Source organism: Aspergillus brunneoviolaceus (genome assembly GCF_003184695.1).
Source record: "Aspergillus brunneoviolaceus CBS 621.78 unplaced genomic scaffold BO95scaffold_2, whole genome shotgun sequence".
NCBI classification, from domain to species: Eukaryota; Fungi; Ascomycota; class Eurotiomycetes; order Eurotiales; family Aspergillaceae; genus Aspergillus; species Aspergillus brunneoviolaceus.
The window spans coordinates 21489-38618 of NW_020290732.1; the positions used below are offsets into that span (position 1 = coordinate 21489).

General features: G+C 52.1%; 4 protein-coding genes across 4 annotated transcripts; 2 read left to right on the forward strand and 2 right to left on the reverse strand.

Moving 5' to 3' along the window:
- Positions 1–5654: 5654 nt before the first annotated feature.
- BO95DRAFT_492034 (THO complex subunit THO1/HPR1) lies at positions 5655–8278 on the reverse strand (the record flags this gene model as incomplete). The annotated part of the gene is made up of 7 exons (XM_025590682.1): positions 5655–6352; positions 6412–6725; positions 6789–6938; positions 6998–7669; positions 7728–7846; positions 7899–7977; positions 8039–8278. 7 exons carry the CDS (start codon positions 8276–8278, stop codon positions 5926–5928), a joined length of 2001 nt encoding a protein of 666 aa, XP_025447546.1. The 3' UTR covers positions 5655–5925.
- Positions 8279–8523: 245 nt separating this feature from the next.
- BO95DRAFT_437829 (RNA helicase aquarius) lies at positions 8524–13342 on the forward strand. Its single transcript, XM_025585366.1, has 4 exons — positions 8524–8860; positions 8938–9038; positions 9098–12565; positions 12627–13342. The coding sequence occupies exons 1-4, from the start codon at positions 8625–8627 to the stop codon at positions 13079–13081; spliced, it is 4260 nt and encodes a 1419-aa protein (XP_025447547.1). The 5' UTR covers positions 8524–8624; the 3' UTR covers positions 13082–13342.
- Positions 13306–14891, reverse strand: BO95DRAFT_437831 (PaaI family thioesterase). The gene is made up of 10 exons (XM_025585367.1): positions 14776–14891; positions 14675–14715; positions 14583–14595; positions 14363–14428; positions 14238–14280; positions 14104–14175; positions 13998–14044; positions 13867–13885; positions 13695–13773; positions 13306–13604 (listed from the first exon to the last, which is right to left on the reverse strand). Exons 1-10 carry the CDS (start codon positions 14800–14802, stop codon positions 13517–13519), a joined length of 495 nt encoding a protein of 164 aa, XP_025447548.1. The 5' UTR covers positions 14803–14891; the 3' UTR covers positions 13306–13516.
- A 146-nt stretch (positions 14892–15037) lies between these two features.
- BO95DRAFT_437833 (TFIIH/NER complex subunit TFB2) lies at positions 15038–16926 on the forward strand. Its single transcript, XM_025585368.1, has 3 exons — positions 15038–15265; positions 15329–15416; positions 15495–16926. The coding sequence occupies exons 1-3, from the start codon at positions 15139–15141 to the stop codon at positions 16735–16737; spliced, it is 1458 nt and encodes a 485-aa protein (XP_025447549.1). The 5' UTR covers positions 15038–15138; the 3' UTR covers positions 16738–16926.
- Positions 16927–17130: the final 204 nt, after the last annotated feature.

Sequence of the window (17130 nt, forward strand, 5' to 3'; positions counted from 1 at the left end):
AGAACCACGCAGTCAATCAGGGAAAAATAGAAGGAAATTGTCGAGAACAAAGAAACCCAAAACGAAAAAGAAGGAGGGGGGGTGAAAAGAAAACAGCTGTCACTCTGTCTGTCTCCCTCCTTCTTTGTTCCTTACTCCTTTCCTCTGTCTCGCTCATTCTCCCTGTCTTCAGTCTCCACCTGTTCCATGAGCCGGACCAGAACGGGAGCCACTAGACAACGGCCGGATTGCGAGACCGAAGCTCGTCTCGCTCCACTTCTAACGCGAGCATGAAACAGCCCGGAAGATATTCGGTAAGAAGAATGAGAAAGCAACATGAGGAAGAATTTGGCAAAGGTCGGGCGGCCAGAGAGCGGGGATCATACTCGTACGCAAGTACAAGTAACGCAACAAGTTAGCAGTAGCAGTGGAGATCTGGCAGGAACAAGGCGACCCTCGCTCGCTACTCAAGCAAATGTTGGATTGATAAAAATGTCGAGAGACTTGCAGCTAAGCTGCTCACTCACATGTACAGTACGTCGTCTGGTTGGCGGTAATAAACGGTCTTACACTACTCTCACTATGAGTATGAGTCTCGTAAAGCCCGTCTTGAGATGGCGTATACGCCAACACGCTACTAAACCTCTCCAGGCTATCAACACACTGCTAAGTGTACTAAGTGCTCAGGATATACCAATAGCTTGTGGAAGCATCCGAAGATAGGTCATCCAAGAGAACTTCTACAGTACATAGTCAACCAACATCGAGCACAGAGAGATGACGATGAAACTGGAGAAAGTCACCCAAATACATGATAAGACAGATATGACCGTCTTGTGGTTCTAGTCAGTAAAGTAGAGGCGGGAAGAAAGTTTAAAAATTGTAGAAAATAAAATAAAAAGATATAAGAAGAAAATAAAATAACCGAAATTCAAAACCGTGTTAGGCTACGTAAAAGATAAAAAAAAAGGAAGAAAGAGAAAAAAGAAAAGGCGGAAGGACTTGCTTGCTTGGAGGATTGAATGAACCCGACAGGTGGAAAAGTTCCGGTGGGGCAAAGCAAATCCTTACCTGCACCATTAAAGATAGAGGCTGAAGAAGCTATTGGCTAATACTTACTCAAGATAATCATACAAATCATACAATCGAGCCCGCAGCAATCGCAACCTCGACATCATCGATCTAACTTACCGCTACTGACTCTGGTCAGAGTACCGAGTACCATCGGTTGCGAGAAGAGGAAAAATAGCGGACGACTGATGTGAGCAGTGTGGGGATCGCGATACGATCAGTAGGAGCCTTGGAGAAGATATGAGATGATGCGCTGACCAATTGCCTAATAAGGGTCGGTCTACTCATCGCCTCCGTATATGTATGTCAGCAGCAATTTTGAGGTACGGTACAATAAGTTTCCATTGTTTTGGAGCCAGGTAGACCAGAAAGCCACAGTGCAGAGTGATCAATGGCGCAGAGCCGCCTGAAGGGCATGCATCGTACGGAGTACGGAGTATAGCAATCGCTGGTGTCTTTGAACGCAGGTCAGAGTTGCCATATTGCATATATATCTTGAACTCTTACTGGTGAAAGGACCCAATGCAGATCACCCAGAGACTACATACAGCCTACAGAGTACTCCAAATCTTTTACAGTACCATAGCTACAGCGAGCCGACAATAAGATACAAGACAGGAGAAAAATAGAGGATTGGGAAAACAATTCAAGGAAAAAATGTCATCTAGACGAGATGGGCCACATGGAAGCGAACCCGAGCCCAGGCGCAGCGGAAGGAGAGGGCATGATGTGCTTCATCATTGCGAGGCAAAGATGAAACCGACCTGACCACTTGACCCAAGACGGTTAAGACAAAAGTCGAGGAACGAGAGTGTATGTACGTACACTGTATAGTACGGTACTCAGTAGTTCGTTCGCCTCCTGTTGTTAGTTCTGGTCAGATTTGTCCGTTTCTCCCCCTGAGCTGGATATCTGCTGCAGATGTTCCTTGCATTATCGCCCCCATTCGAAAAACTGATCGCGAACCTCGCGCCGTGATGCTCGTTCTGGTACATGAATCCATTGATTGCAGCTGTCCACCGAAGCACAGACTGTTTCAAATCTAAGCGGCACGGAGAGAATTTTCCCGAGGTAGAAAGAACTGTACCGTAGCCGACTGACTGACTATCTGTCTGTCTGTCAAACAGTAAAGTACGGAGTACGGAGTATGGAGTATGGAGTAGACACTAGATAGGTCTTTCGGAGTCTTCACTTGATCCGGTGATATCGCTTGGTGATATCGCTGGGGAAGAAGGGAAGGGAAGAGAAGAAGCCACTAGGTAGGGAAAAGAAGGGGCAAGGCTTGGGATGGGCCCGTCCGTATTCGGCTCCTGCCGCGGACGTTTGTTCGTGTTTGACTTTTTTCCATTGATCTTATCCTTCTGCCATGCGGCAATGCCATCTCACACGCCCATGGCGCATGTTTGTCTTGATTGTCTTCCAGACTTCCACCCTCTCCTCTCCCTTCCCCCCTCCACTTTTTCCATCCTCGTTTCCACCTTTACTCCATCATTGACCTCCTTTACAAATTCGCCTTTCGATGCCAAAAGCTGTGGATCCTATGTAATGGATTCTGCCCACGGGAAATGTAAGGCGTGGAGAACAGCTGTGTGTGGCATGATCTCTTCAGCTCAGCAAGGCAAGATCATCGCCATGTTGTGGGACAGAAGAGTACCCCTTCGGTATCAGGGACCTACCTGCTCTCCCCAATCCCCCAGTCCCTGCCAGTACGTACCAGCGGCAACGACACCGTAATCTAAGCACTACTGCGGATCCGAGGACCCAGAAGAGGGATGGTCCCAGCTACAAGAGTCAAGCAGGGCGGAAGAAAGAAAGAAAAATCCACCAGGGAGCGAAAAGCGACCAGTGTGAGGTATGACTTCCTCCTGGTGTAGCAACCGTGCGGGGAAGAAAAGAAGATTTCCAGAGTCCGAGGCCCAAAGCAAATCGAGGCGGATCGAATGAACCGAGTGGATAGCGAAGAGATTGGGGAGGACCAACTTTAATCTCTCCCAAGAGTTCGCGTGATGCCAAGAAACCCCTTCAATCTTACTCAACTTCAGCCCGTCAGCCAGCCTGAACTGGGTCGCTGGGTGGCATGCCCAGTTCCCGGGGGAATTATGCTTGCATCGACGATAGGATCTCGGGATTGATCCCTGGTGGAAATGAACGACCATCGGTCTTACGGGTGGGGTTCGAGGAAGCGCCCGTTTCCAGTCTGCACAGTTTCCACAATTTCCACAGACTGCATCTCATTACGCAAGCTCTCCCGGGGACCGCCGTTTGGTGGTTGTCCAAGCAGTGAAGCGGCCTTGCAATATGAAAATAAGACATTTATCGGGTCCAGTGGGTTGGGAAAAAGTGCGAAAGGCAGGCTGAACGGTCGGGCACTGCCAGCCAGGCGAACAGCCAAGCGAACGAAAAAACTACGCACGGTACGTTAAACCCTGTAAAGCTGGGAAGCTTCGGGTTGTCCCGAGCAGGAAAAGCACCCAACCCAGCCAGCTTTGAACCCATTCATCGCTGGCCGTAGTCTGCCGATGCAGGTTCCTGGTCGTCCTGACGCCATGGTCTGGCTGGTCCTACCGTGTCATTGGTCTGTGCGGGGGTCATCGGCTTGCTTGAAACGTGCATAACGGCCTTTTCCATGGATTGTTCATTGATGATCCTGACCGAGATGGGCTCGCCATCGATAAATCAACAACACACAGACGCACGGAGTAAACAACAGTATCGCAGCCTCCGTACATACATACATTACATAGAACTCTCTAGATGACGCCGTGCCTGGATCGAGATCGTTCGGTTAACCGCCTCTCCCCTTTGGTCCCCCTGAAGCTTGATGCGGGATCTGCTTGCTACGGACCCCGGCCTATCAATGATCAAGAATTGATTGATGACAATGATTGCGACGGTATCACATTGATGAATTGGATTGATGACACGAAGAAAAGGGGAAGGCATGACAAAGGGGCTCAAGCGGCAGAGGACCTGTCAATGCAGAGTCCAAGACATCCCTGACTCGCGACCATGACAGGTGAATCAGTCATGAACGGCTTTGTCGGTTCCCAGCAACAAGTGTCGGCAAGCGCGTGGCATCCCGTATCGTAACCCTATCTTTACGGAGGACAGGCGATCGATTCCGCCATGGGTCTAGGTTGTACAAGATCCTCGACTGACTTCATGTATACATGTTTGTGATGCCCATATTTTGGCTTAATCATCCAGACTGGATCATTCTACATCGCAATGTGGCGATAAGGACGCGCACTCAAACAAGAAAGTATAAGATGTGCGATGTCAGTTCTTGGCTCTACCGCTGGGCAAATCGGACGTGCAATCACTCTCATGGCCCCGATGGCATGACCCCAGCAGGCACTTCAACCTCATCCATATTTTATGCAATTTTCTCGTCTTCGTTATTCACTACAGACCACGGCAAGTCGGCGAGCTCCTAGAACTTCGTTCTGCCTCCGAGCGAGGATGAAATCCCACAGTTCGTGAAAATTTACCGATCACTTTACCAAATCAAGCTATGGATCGAGCTTAATGAACAAGAGCGGGGCATCTAATAAAACCTCAAGTTACACATTGATGCGCACTGGCCCCAGTCATGACACTGCAATCTCGCATGACATCTTCGACAAGAGAACCACACCCATTCATGCTGTCATCGGTTGTGTCAAGCATTATCGCCCTAATGACCTTCCCATCCCTCCTTCCTTCGAACAACGGGACCGAGCTTGACGAATGACGAATGACGCAGGAACTCCAGGTAATTAAAGTTGCTGATCATTGAGGGATATGTCCCCTCATAGCTTAAACCATTGGGTCATAACCACCATCTAAGAAAATAAATTGCTGATTCGTGCTTTGTCTACCTCTATCGCCGAGAGGAGCCCGATTCGGCCGCTTGCAGGTATTCTCCCAGAATCTTTCGAACCTTCATTATGCGAACCGCCAGGAGATTCTTCCCCATTAGGGCTGCAGTGGATGCCTGAAGGAACCTTCAATCTCCGGTGGGCTGCACCCATCTATTTCCTTCAGCATCCCATCATCCCTTCTCTCTAGCCCCTTCCCTACCTCGAATGCTTTGGCCACATGCCTCAGACATGTAACACTCGGCCGAATTACATGTGGCAAGTGGCATGGATGCGCAACCCCGCCCCCTGTTCTCCTTCTTGCGGGTACAAACAGGAGCCCAGGGGAGAGGGATGACTTTTCGGACGGGTGGATAGAGAACAGGAAGTAGTCCAACCATGCAGTGGACAGCCGTACTGTTGCCACAGGGCTAGGAGAAGTGCCTCGAACAGGATAAGGGCCATCCAAGAACCAGGTAAGATGGAGACACACATGACTGAGTGCCCATCATGCTTCCTAGGCTCCAGGCCAACCAAACCCCCATCTCACCGGACCTAACCCAACCCAACGGATGGTACAAGTTGGTACTTTACTGTGCCTTAACGATCCGGAAGAACACCGGCAGCGAGTCCTAGAAGGCCAATCAACGCATCCACACCCCCGCCGTAATTTCCTAGATCCTCGTGACAAGAACCGGCTTTTCTATGCGATCCATCACCTGCTTGGTCCTCCCAATCCTGGCTGGCGCTAGCCCAGCTGACTCAAGGCCAGAGATGCAACGCACCTGCTAGATGACCGGTGGCTTGGAAACCGAGTGTATCTGTTGTTGCTCATTGACACAGATACTGATAATCACCATACATCGTCTCCCCCCACCCCATCTCCCGCAATTAGCGTGGTGATACGGATGCATACAGCCACAAAGTTCAGAGCAGAGGTAAGATCGTAGGAAACGAAATTGAGGGCGCCAATCAGACTCAAGGACAGGTGGGTTTGTGCCTCAATTTCTCTGTACTTGCGAATACGTGGCGTTCTTCACATCACCTTAGTGTCTGGCGCAATTGCATCCTTGGGATCAGCCAGAGTCTGTTCGGTGGCAACGGTTGTGTTCCCATCCTCCCCAGTCGTGGCTCCAAGGTCCTGCCCCGGTCCAGCGGATTCGCCCTCCGTCGACGGCTTCCCCGACGCCGTGACTTCTGAGGCCTGAGGGGTACCTTCCAGGGTCTGGGGCGTTCCATCTGATGGCTGGGCCGTGGCGAAGAGGATTTTCAGGTTTTTGCCGTCCTCAATCTTGTCAAATGCCGCGAGTTTGCTTTTTGCGGAGAGCCGTAGTATGCGCCAGGTCTTGCTCGCCTTTGACCGCAGAGCGTAGTCTTTTTCCTCTTTCGTTTGAGCAAGGTCGAGATCTAACTCGTCGTCCATGATACTCATCATGAGGGAGTCCGCAGCAGGGACCGAGAATCTTACATGTCAACGTCAGCACACTGCTAGTGTATTTCCCCGACATCTCGAAGCGCCTACCTTTCCGGATCCTTTAGCCTTTCCATGCCCGCCTGGGATTCCCCTTCGGAGAGAAATTGGAGGCTGAGCGAGCCCATAGGCGAGGGGCGAAGGCGTTTGTTTGCATAGGACCTAGTCGCATGCTCACGAGCACCAATGTATTCGGACACCGAAACAGCCGGCCTCTCGATCAACGGGCAAGCTTCTGCTTTCCATCGCACCCAGTTCTTGTCTCTCGAAAGAACGGTGTCCACCATTCGGTAGTAGAATTTGCCGCCGGCACCTTCCTGCAGATACTCCTCGATGGACTTCCGTATTTTGACCGCCCATTTAGCCTATGATTGTCAGCGACCGGGCTAGATGAACACCGCATGGCAAGAAAGAAGGGGTGGAGGTACATCTTCCTCGCTTAGCAAGAACCCGTACAAGACTGATTTGTTAGTCAAGTCGGCAAGCTTGGCTTTGGCCTTTGCGGTAAGTGAGAGCATGAAGTCCAGAAGGATGAGGGCCTGGACAAGCACGTGTCTTCGAAACGCGGTATCGTTCACCTGTTGCCGAAATGTCAGACTGCCTTATTCTGCGCAGTAGTAATCGGCCTGCCACGTACCTCGAGGTCGAACAAGTCCCTGCTTGTTAGGTACTTGGGATTGAAGCTGCTCGCGATCTCTTGTCCATCTGCGGTTCGTTTGCGCTTGCTAGATTTCCGCTCTTCCGAAGTCTTTATGCTGCTGGAAGTCTCGAGATCCGTGTTCACGTGCTTGAAGGTGGCGAGTGTGGCTTCAAGCCCGGCTTTGAAGGCTGTGAAGTGTTGCGCGTCGAATGTCTTGGTTGGGGCAGAGAAGTAGGCCTGCAGGCTCCAGAATATCGGGTAGAGAGCATCCAAGTCAACCGCCTTATCCTCGGACTGCTCTTTGGCCTTGGAGACAATCACTCTGGGCGTGCTAGGAGATTCTTGCGCATTTGCTTGCGAGTCGCTAGCTGCAGCACCCACGGCTTCGGTTTCTTCTCCGGGCGCTTCCTCCTCCTTATCGTCCGACATTTCCACGTCACCATCATCACCCCCTCTGACGGCGGCTTTGACGATCTCATCGTAAGTCGTGACATTATCCGTGTGGTACTCACCCCGGAGATTGACGGCACTCTTGTCTCCCAGTGGGAAGCTTTGGAATAGAAAGATAAATACACGCCCACAGAAGACAGTATCTTCGGCTCTCGAGAGCCTCCGTAAGAGCTCATTGCAGGATCTCAGGATGATCAAGCTTTTTTGTTTGAAATGTTTCTTTGCGAGCCGTCAGCACTTGGGACGAGGCTACTTTAACCGGCAAGCCAAATCCTACCTTTGTATTGCGCTCTCTTCGCGACTCCAGATAATCGAAAACCTTCCGGCATCCGTCAATGGTCTGGCTGTCGAGCAATTCCTCAATCAACCAAAAGATCAAGCCCGGCTCACATTGTTCTAAGCACAGTCAGGATCCTCGTCGAGGCGAGCTACACGATAGGGGTCTGACCGTTGTCTGAGAAGATCGAGATGATGTCAAGGAGATTCCAGATTTGGATAAACGAGGGCTGGTCGATTGATGTGGTGGCCTGTAGGCAATTGGGTTTTAGCAAGGACCTCTATACCCGACGCGAAACGTGATGATCATACCAAAAGGCTGTAGAACTTCTCTCGGAATGCAATTTCGACCGCGGCAAGCTGGGTCTGCTGGCCTAGCTTCTTGACGGATTGCGCATCCTCGCCTTGGATAAGCCAGAATGAGTCTCCAAGCTGCGTTTCGGTCAAAGGGGGTTCAATTTGTCCATCTGGTTTTGCATGTTCGGCGCGCGACAGGAGCTCGTCGATCAAGCTCTTGTAGACGGGTATCGCACCAACGTCCACCTCCGCCATACTTTCAAGCGACGTAGTAGCAACGAGGTTGGAACGTTCTTAATGAGAAAGTGAACCAGAAGGGTTGACGAAGGTGTAGACACAAGGAAAGCCTTCACAACCGCGGCGGATGATGGGGGGATTGGGGGGGTGACTGACTGGCTGCGGCTCTGCGGGTCCTAACCGCTGGAGGATTAATGCGGCCGGTAGGCGCGCGCCAGAAGCTTTCCCAATCCCGCCGCAACGGACCACTTGCGCAGTTACTGATCGGAGACCACGCCCCGGAGTCCAGTTGAAGCAATTCTTCTCCTCTCCCTCCTCCTCTTCTTTCCCCTTCCCCCCCATTTCCTCCTCCTTACGTCTAGGAATGGGCCTCCAGACACGTCAGGCGATGGCGCCGGGCCTTGATTCCAGACCAAACGTGGACGACTTTCGGGAAGACAGTCCCTGGGTGCAGTTGGCGAAATCCCACTGGCTGGATGGCTCCAAAACCCGCAAAGTCAAGCAGGATGTCATAAAAAAGGAGATCTGGGATCCACTCGAGGCTGATAAGTTCGCCTTTCGCTCGCTTCTCACTCTGGAGAACCTGAACATCTTGGAAAAGTATGCGCGCCCTCATCCTTTCGAGATAAATAGGTTAGCTCTGGAGACAAGACGGATGGCTAACCCGCCGAGCGTAGGTATCTTTGGCCGACCTACACTGAAGATGCGTCGAATTACCATGTGTTGCTGCTCGTCTTGATTGTGAGTGTCAAGCAACGCGAACACTTACCGATCTGGGGTAAGCTCGATAACGTGCACGAAACATTCTCTGCGGAGAACCTACTAATCCAAGTCTAGAGGTCTTCTCCGATCGCCCGGACGATTTCTCGAACCTTTTCCATCGAATCCTCTCGATGAGCATTGATCCCTCCCTCGATGCATCCCCACGACTATCCATCATTTCCTTCATCATCAGTGCTTTCCAATCCGTCGAAAATACCTTGATCCGCAAAGAGTGCGCACCGCTCGTTTCCATCTCCATCTGGCACAACCTCTCCAGCGAAGGGGCAAGAGATTCCTTATTAGCGAAAAGTCCGGGTTTGAAAAAGGCATGGCGAGCTGCAGCCAAACGGTACGATGCGGGAGATGAAGCTGCCAAGGCGAAGATCCGCTTTGAGAGGTCATGGCTGTACACGATGTTCTTGGATTTCCTCCGCAGATTGAACAGCGCCGAGAAAGACCAGACACAGAACCTGAGATACTGTGAGCGATTCCTCGAGTTCCTCGTCGATCTGGAAAGCCAGCCCCCCACCCGGCGCTACGTCAACACGCTTTTGAAAGACCTCAATCTGCTAGCGATTCTCCGTCTGTCGCAGCTCTACCGCACACCCGACAATGCGCTCTTCCGTGACCTCAGTGGTCTGCTCAAGCACTTTGCATCGTTCGCCATCGATGACTTCACAGGAGAAGCTCTATCGCCTCAGTCAGTCTACGATTTCCACTGCCAAGAGCTGGCACGTTTGCAGAGGACTTCCATGAAATACTTCAAGGACAAGCTTATGATCCTGGCCCTGTCCAACTACGGTTCTATTGAGCAACGCTCAGAGTTGGAAGGTCAATTGGCATCTTTGGAGGAGGGCGAACTGCAGAAGCTCTGCAGCCATCTTGGATTCCGCATCGAGTACCCTAAACAGTCGCAAGTCACACCCGACCGCCAACTGTACATGGAGATCCTCCTCTCATTCTACGAACGGAGGCCAACCTTTCAAGAAGCTGCGTCGCAGCTCAGCATTGTCCCCACGGAGGTAGATCTCTATGATCCTGCATTGCTGCGCAATGAGAATTACGATGGGTCTACCCCGCTAGCTATTCCCAAATTGAACCTACAATACCTCAGCACTGGCGACTTCCTTTGGCGTTCATTCCTTCTATACCGCTCCGAGGCTTTCTTCCAGATCCGGAAAGATATGGAGTCAGTCATCAAGCGGATGCAGCCCCGCGCAAGTCGTGATGGTAAGACTGTGACATTTGATGGTTTTTCGCGGATGGCTATCCCGATCACGAAGCCCGCTATAATTGAAGTCGCTCCCCCCAAGGTCGGTTCCGCCAAGCCTGCTTTTGTTAGAGCTGAAATCGCCATCGAGGTGGGCAGGTTAGCAGACCACATTCGCAGGGAATGGGACTCTCTGCGTCCAGATGATGTCATTTTCCTCTTGGCCGTGCAGTCGGATGGTGCCGCGAAGTCTGGACTTCGCGAGTCTGAAGCTCCCGGGCTGACACACCTTCGAACCGCAGAGATAGTTCAGGTGCTAGACGAAAATGGTCGTCCCTTACGAGATTTCTCTTCCGGCCAGTCGAATGGCTACAAACACAAACCTCGTGTCCGGAAGCTGTTGGTCAATCTGGACCCCGCTGCTTTCAAGGCAGACAGAGATGCACTTGCCCGAGGAAAGCCGGATATTTATTCGTCAATCAACGTGGTTGCCCGGAGGAAGGGAAGAGAGAACAACTTCAAATCGATCCTCGATACTATGCAGAAATTGATCGTCTCCGATATCGCTCTGCCATCCTGGATTCAGGATATTTTCTTGGGCTATGGGGACCCGGCCGGAGCTCGATACACCGAATTGCCCAATCGACTCAAGTCGGTCGATTTCCGAGACACATTTTTGGATTGGCAACATCTGATCGAAAGCTTCCCCGGGAGGACCATCGAGCCCTCGACCAGCGAAACGTCCAGTTTCGGTCCTCCGTACGTATTGGAATATGTTGAAGAACCTTCTCAGACCCCGTCAGTGGGCACGAAGAGACGACGCAAAGATCAGTCGGAAAAGGCATCAGGTCCCAAGTCACTGCGCGTTTCCACATACAAACCGCCACACCCAGGCCCCTATCCGATCGATGCCCCCAAATTGAACACAGTGCGCTTCACTCCGGCGCAGGTTGAGGCTATCACGTCAGGGACCCAACCTGGGTTGACTGTCATTGTCGGCCCTCCTGGCACTGGCAAGACTGATGTCGCCACGCAAATCATCAACAACATCTACCACGACTTCCCTAATGAGCGTACACTCCTGATCGCGCACAGCAACCAAGCACTGAATCAGCTCTTCCAAAAGATTGTGGCTCTTGACATTGACGAACGTCATCTTCTCCGTCTTGGTCATGGTGAGGAAGAGCTAGAAACCGACTCTAACTACAGCAAGTACGGCCGAGTTGAGTCGTTCCTTGAAAATCGCAATTTCTTCCTCAGTGAGGTTACTCGACTGGCTGCATCAATCGAAGCTCAAGGGGCCCATGGGAACTCCTGCGAAACTGCGGGTTATTTCAACACAGTCTACGTTCAACCTGCTTGGGCCAAGTTCTGGGATCACGCGCGTGCCGAGAATGTCTCCAACGAGGAAGTCGTCGCAGCTTTCCCTTTCCATGATTATTTCTCAAACGCACCGCAGCCCGTTTTTGAACCTACCGCACCAAAAGAGACTGTGCTTGATGTAGCGAAGGGCTGCCAGCGGCACATCGAAAAGATCTTCTCTGAGCTAGAAGATATCCGGCCGTTTGAGATTCTACGTCAGCAGAAGGACAAGGCCAACTATCTCCTTGTGAAGGAGGCGCGGATAATTGCCATGACATCGACGCATGCAGCGATGCGCCGTCAGGAGATTGCTGATCTAGGATTCCACTACGATAATGTCATTATGGAAGAAGCTGCACAAATTACAGAGATTGAATGTTTCATTCCCACTGCACTGCAGAACATGAAGAATGGTGAACTTCCTCTCAAGCGCGTGGTTCTCTGTGGTGATCATTTGCAAAACTCGCCCATTATTCAGAACATGGCCTTCCGGCAATACGCACATTTTGAACAGAGTCTTTTCCTGCGGCTGGTGAGACTGGGTGTTCCTGTTATCACACTCGATCAACAGGGCCGTTCCAGACCGAGTATCGCGGAGCTCTTCCAATGGCGCTACAAACAGCTTGGTAATCTTCCCACAGTCGAGACGGTGGAAGAGTACAAACGGGCAAATGCTGGTTTCCAATTTGACTACCAATTCATCAACGTCCCTGACTATCAAGGCAACGGGGAACGAGAACCCACGCCACATTTCATCCAGAACCTGGGCGAGGCTGAGTATGCCGTCGCCATCTATCAATACATGCGTCTTCTTGGATATCCTGCGTCGAAGATTTCAATCCTTGCAACGTACGCCGGTCAAACGGCCTTGATCAAGGATGTCTTGAGCCACCGCTGTGCCAAGAACGGATTGTTCGGCATGCCTAAGATTGTTACTACTGTCGACAAATACCAGGGTGAACAGAACGACTGTAAGTCATCCTATTGTTGATATGACTTTTATTGGGAGCTATACTAATCCAGATCTTGTAGACGTCATTCTTTCCCTTACGCGGACGCGTACCGTGGGATATCTCCGCGATGTCCGTCGTCTGACCGTTGCGCTCTCTCGCGCCCGGCTGGGACTATACATCCTCGGTCGTCGTGAAGTATTCGAATCATGTTACGAGCTGAAGCCGGCGTTCGACCTTCTGTTCCAGCGTCCGGATAAGCTCATGCTTGCACCGGGGGAGATGTTTCCCTCTGCCCGCTCGCAGGATGACGAAGTTCAAGGCACTCCCATGGAGAGCGTCGAGCATCTCGGGCAGTACGTGTTCGAAATGACCCAGGCTAAGCTCAAGGCGATGGGCGAAGACAACATCGCCATCGACAATGAAGTGCAGGTCGCCGACGAGGATCAGGTGGTCGACGAAGATGAGGTCATGATGGGTACCGGCGAAGACATGGATGACGACCCTCTGCACGAACATACCCTTACCGGCGTTTGAAATGATTTGAATCAGTCGGCAACCTACGATTCTGCAATCTACCTACCTACTTTCCCCCCCACCCCATCCATGTACGTCTCTTTATGTATGCCTCTCTTTAACTACTAGTACCCTGGTTCTATTGGGAAGCGAATTTATGAACATGTGAAGGACTGGGCGCTTCCATCAGACGCCGCCACAGTCATGACAAAGTCTTCTTATTTCTATCAACTTTCCTGCTGTACATATGCGCTCAGTAAGACTGTGGCTTGATGCCCGAGAAGAAATTCTGCAGACAGCTTGAAGCCTGCGGTCCCAACATATATACTGTACATCTATGCAGCTACAGTCTCTAACTCGTGTCTCTTGCCTTTTTTTTCTACAGAGGTACGAGTCGTGTCTCCGACGATCCGACTCATCACCTTCACCAAAGTACCCTCAAAAGAAAGAGCCCACTTAAGCCTCGCTCTTTGACGAGGACTGCTGCTCCTCTGCCATCTCTTCGACGATATTCTGCGGGTCCTTCCATGCAAGGGCGACGAACCTGATCGAGAGTTCATTAATTAGCCCAAGCCCCTTCCTCCATATTTGTACAAATCAAGAATCGAGAGAGGGGAGTTGAGAAGGTGCATACTTAGTGTGACTACCCCGCGCAAAGACATCGCCCTTCTCGTTGAGGAATTTGATCGAGGTGTAGGCCAGAGTTTTGCCGACTGCGTTTACCGAAATTAGATTCCGTGAGATATACCACGAATGTGCTGCATTCGGAGGGGGACTGTCAACGACAGCAAGCAGGTAGGACCTACATTTATCACATTTGACCTCCTGGATATGGCGGAATCAGCATTGACTCATATTCTGGTATCGTATCCAGACCATGGAGCTAGGTCCAACGCAGGCAGGGACAGGTCCCCCGGACTGTGGGGGGGTTACATACCGCCAGAATCTTGTCTCCAACTTTACCCCCGGAGCTGAGATAGGTCACTCATATGGCAGACGAGTTAGCAATTAGTGACTTGGTTATTTGGGGGCTTTCTACTCACCATTGAGATCGGTCGATACACCCGTAGCGAAGAGACCGCGGGAGGCTACCGCGAGGGAACCGCCTAGGTCCACTGGAGACAATTTGAGTTTCAAGTTTCAAGAGCAAGAAGCCAGCACACGTTGGGTTACGTACCCATGCTGGCGATGGTCCCGCCATGGAGGATTTGCAAGCGGTTCTGGGTTGCGGATGTTAGGGGACTTGTATTTCGGCGACGCGACTGGACTTGATGCTAACACGTGGAGAAACGGCTCGCTTACTGTGTGCTCTTTCTTGATGTCGAGTTCAAAGTTGACTCTGCCGGGTCGGGCGGCTGTTACGCGGAGCTGTGGAGTTTCACAGGTGTTGTTAGTTGTTGATGCGATGTCTTGGTTGGGAAGTTGATAGGCCGGAGAGGCCATGGGGGAAGTATATGTATCTACTTCATGCAACTGCGCATGTAGAGGGCATGAGCTGCAAATGGATTGAAGGACGGCTTACACCATCTAATAGACTTGAAGCACCACGATCGTTGGGTTGTCAATGGCCAGGTACTCATGGATGATGCAGAAATGCCGTTTGTATTGACTTACCGAGGCTCCAGCCCCGAATTGGCCCGAAAGGACTCCCAGACCTGTGGAGGAACAGTTAGTATAGTAAATGTTGAATATGGAGTAAGATCCCAGTCACTTACAGATCTGACAAAGCGCAAGGAGGTCATGGTAAATTCGAGTCGAACCAGTGCAATTGAGTCGAGTTGCGGAGATATATGAATATATGAGCTAAGTCACTACGGAGTATAGACGGGCGGGACGGGTAGATGTCGGAAAGGCGAAGGTAAGCAAGTTGAGGTCATCGCCGCGGACTGCGCTTGGTGGTGGTCTCGCCCCCCGTACCGGGCTCTCCGCGATTCTATTCTTTTTGCGTACTCACACCAAGCTTCCACAAGGCTTTCTCTATAACTTGGTTGTTAGTTACCCAAGGCTGCAGGCGACCCAGCTTTTCTCCTCTCTCGCCCTGGTCGCACCATGCTGCAGAGGTGACTTGTGCAGACAAGATGGCTGCTGCACCATCGTCTCGTCCGTTTGAATATCTCGAGAGCCTTCCTGGCACGGTCTTCTTCAAGCTTTACCAGCAGCCATCAACCGCCCTCGCCATCTTCAGGCGCATGCTGCCTGACTTGGGTATGCCATCTACCCTTCTGGCCAAGGAGTGTGCCTCTTAGACTGATTTTGTGATTGTTATAGCAAAATGTTTTGTGATGGCCTTGCTGTACCTCAAGGATCCGCTCCCCGCGGCGGATCTGGAGGTCTGGGTGAAATCCGAGAGCTTAAAGTGAGTTTGCTATCTGTTTGGAGTACGTACGTTGGCTTGACTCTACCCAGTTTGCTAATAAAAAACGCCGGCGTGAAGGGAACGTGATAATGCGCTTTCGATTCTCGGCCGGTTACATATCTTGTCGAATACCGTCATCGCAAACAATGTGCGAGCGTACATGGTCACGAACCCGTTCGCTGCCTCGCTGCGACACGCCCTCACGGGGGCCGAGCAGACCCAGTCCTTTGGCGTTCTGGCCCACCCGCCCAACGCGGCGGCGGTCTCCATCGCCAACCTGGACGACTACGCGCGGCGGCAGTGGGAAGGCGTGCTGGGCTACATGGTGGGGACGAGCGGGCTCGGGATCCAGCGGGACGTCAACCTGAGCAAAGGGGTGAAACAGCTGCTGCAGGCGGGCCATCTAGTGGAGATCCGCGGCACGCGCGTGGACATCACCAAGGACGGGTTCGCGTTCGTGCTGCAGGACGTCAGCACGCAGGTGTGGCACATCCTGATCCTGTACGTGGAGAGTGCCGAGGCGATCGGCATGGACAGCGTGGAGGTGCTCTCGTTCGTCTTCCTGCTGAGCAGCCTTGAGCTGGGCCAGTCGTACGAGAAGCGCCACCTGACGGCGAACCAGCTGCGCACGCTCGCCGACCTGGCCGACTTCGGCATCGTCTACCAGGAGTCGCCCGAGGCGGCGCACTTCTACCCGACCCGGCTGGCGACGACGCTCACCTCGGACTCCAGCGCGCTGAGCAACCCCATCGCCGGCTCGCTGGCCGGCAATCCGACCGGCGATCCTTCCTCCTCTTCCGCCGCAAACAAAGCCGGCACGGGCTTCATCATCATCGAAACCAACTACCGGCTGTACGCCTACACCTCGTCGCCGCTGCAGATCAGCCTCATCGCCCTCTTCACCACCCTCAAGTACCGCTTCCCCAACCTGATCACCGGCAAGATCACCCGCCAGTCCATCCGCCGCGCCGTCGAGATGGGCATCACCGCCGACCAGATCATCTCCTACCTGTCCACCCACGCCCACCCACAGATGCGCAAGCACAACACCTCCCGCTCCACCTCCAATCAGGCCGGCATCCCCCAGTCCATTCTGCCCCCCACCGTTGTCGACCAGATCCGCCTCTGGCAGCTCGAGCGCGACCGCGTCCAGGCCACCGCCGGCTTCCTGTTCAAGGACTTCGTCAGCCTGGCCGAGTACGAGGCCCCCTGCCGCTATGCCGAGGAGATCGGCGTGCTCGTCTGGAAGTCGGACCGCAAGCGCATGTTCTTCGTGACCCGACACGAACAGGTGGCCGCTTTCTTACGGAGTCGGAAGTGAAAAAGGTTCTACATGAGTTTGTTAAAGGATGCTCATTTTGAGGGTGGTCTGGCGTTTCACGGCTTAAACGCTTTACTGTTGACGAGAGAAGATCTTATTGATGATCTGGTATCAGGGCTTATAGATAGGTACCGCGGGGAAATGTATCATAGGAGAAATATCTTGATGACTAGGAATCAAACAACATGCACACGAAGTAACGACCACCTTACTTTCCCTGGGTAAGTATCAAGAACTTTTAACGGGTAGTAAAGCACACTGAAAACAGAAAAAAAACACATTCCTCTATCTAGCACCAGCATCACCATAATCATCATGATCCGAACCATAAGAACAAAAACGCCTATTCTTACCAGACTCCTATAGTACAGTACAGCCCAGCCGAGAACTCCA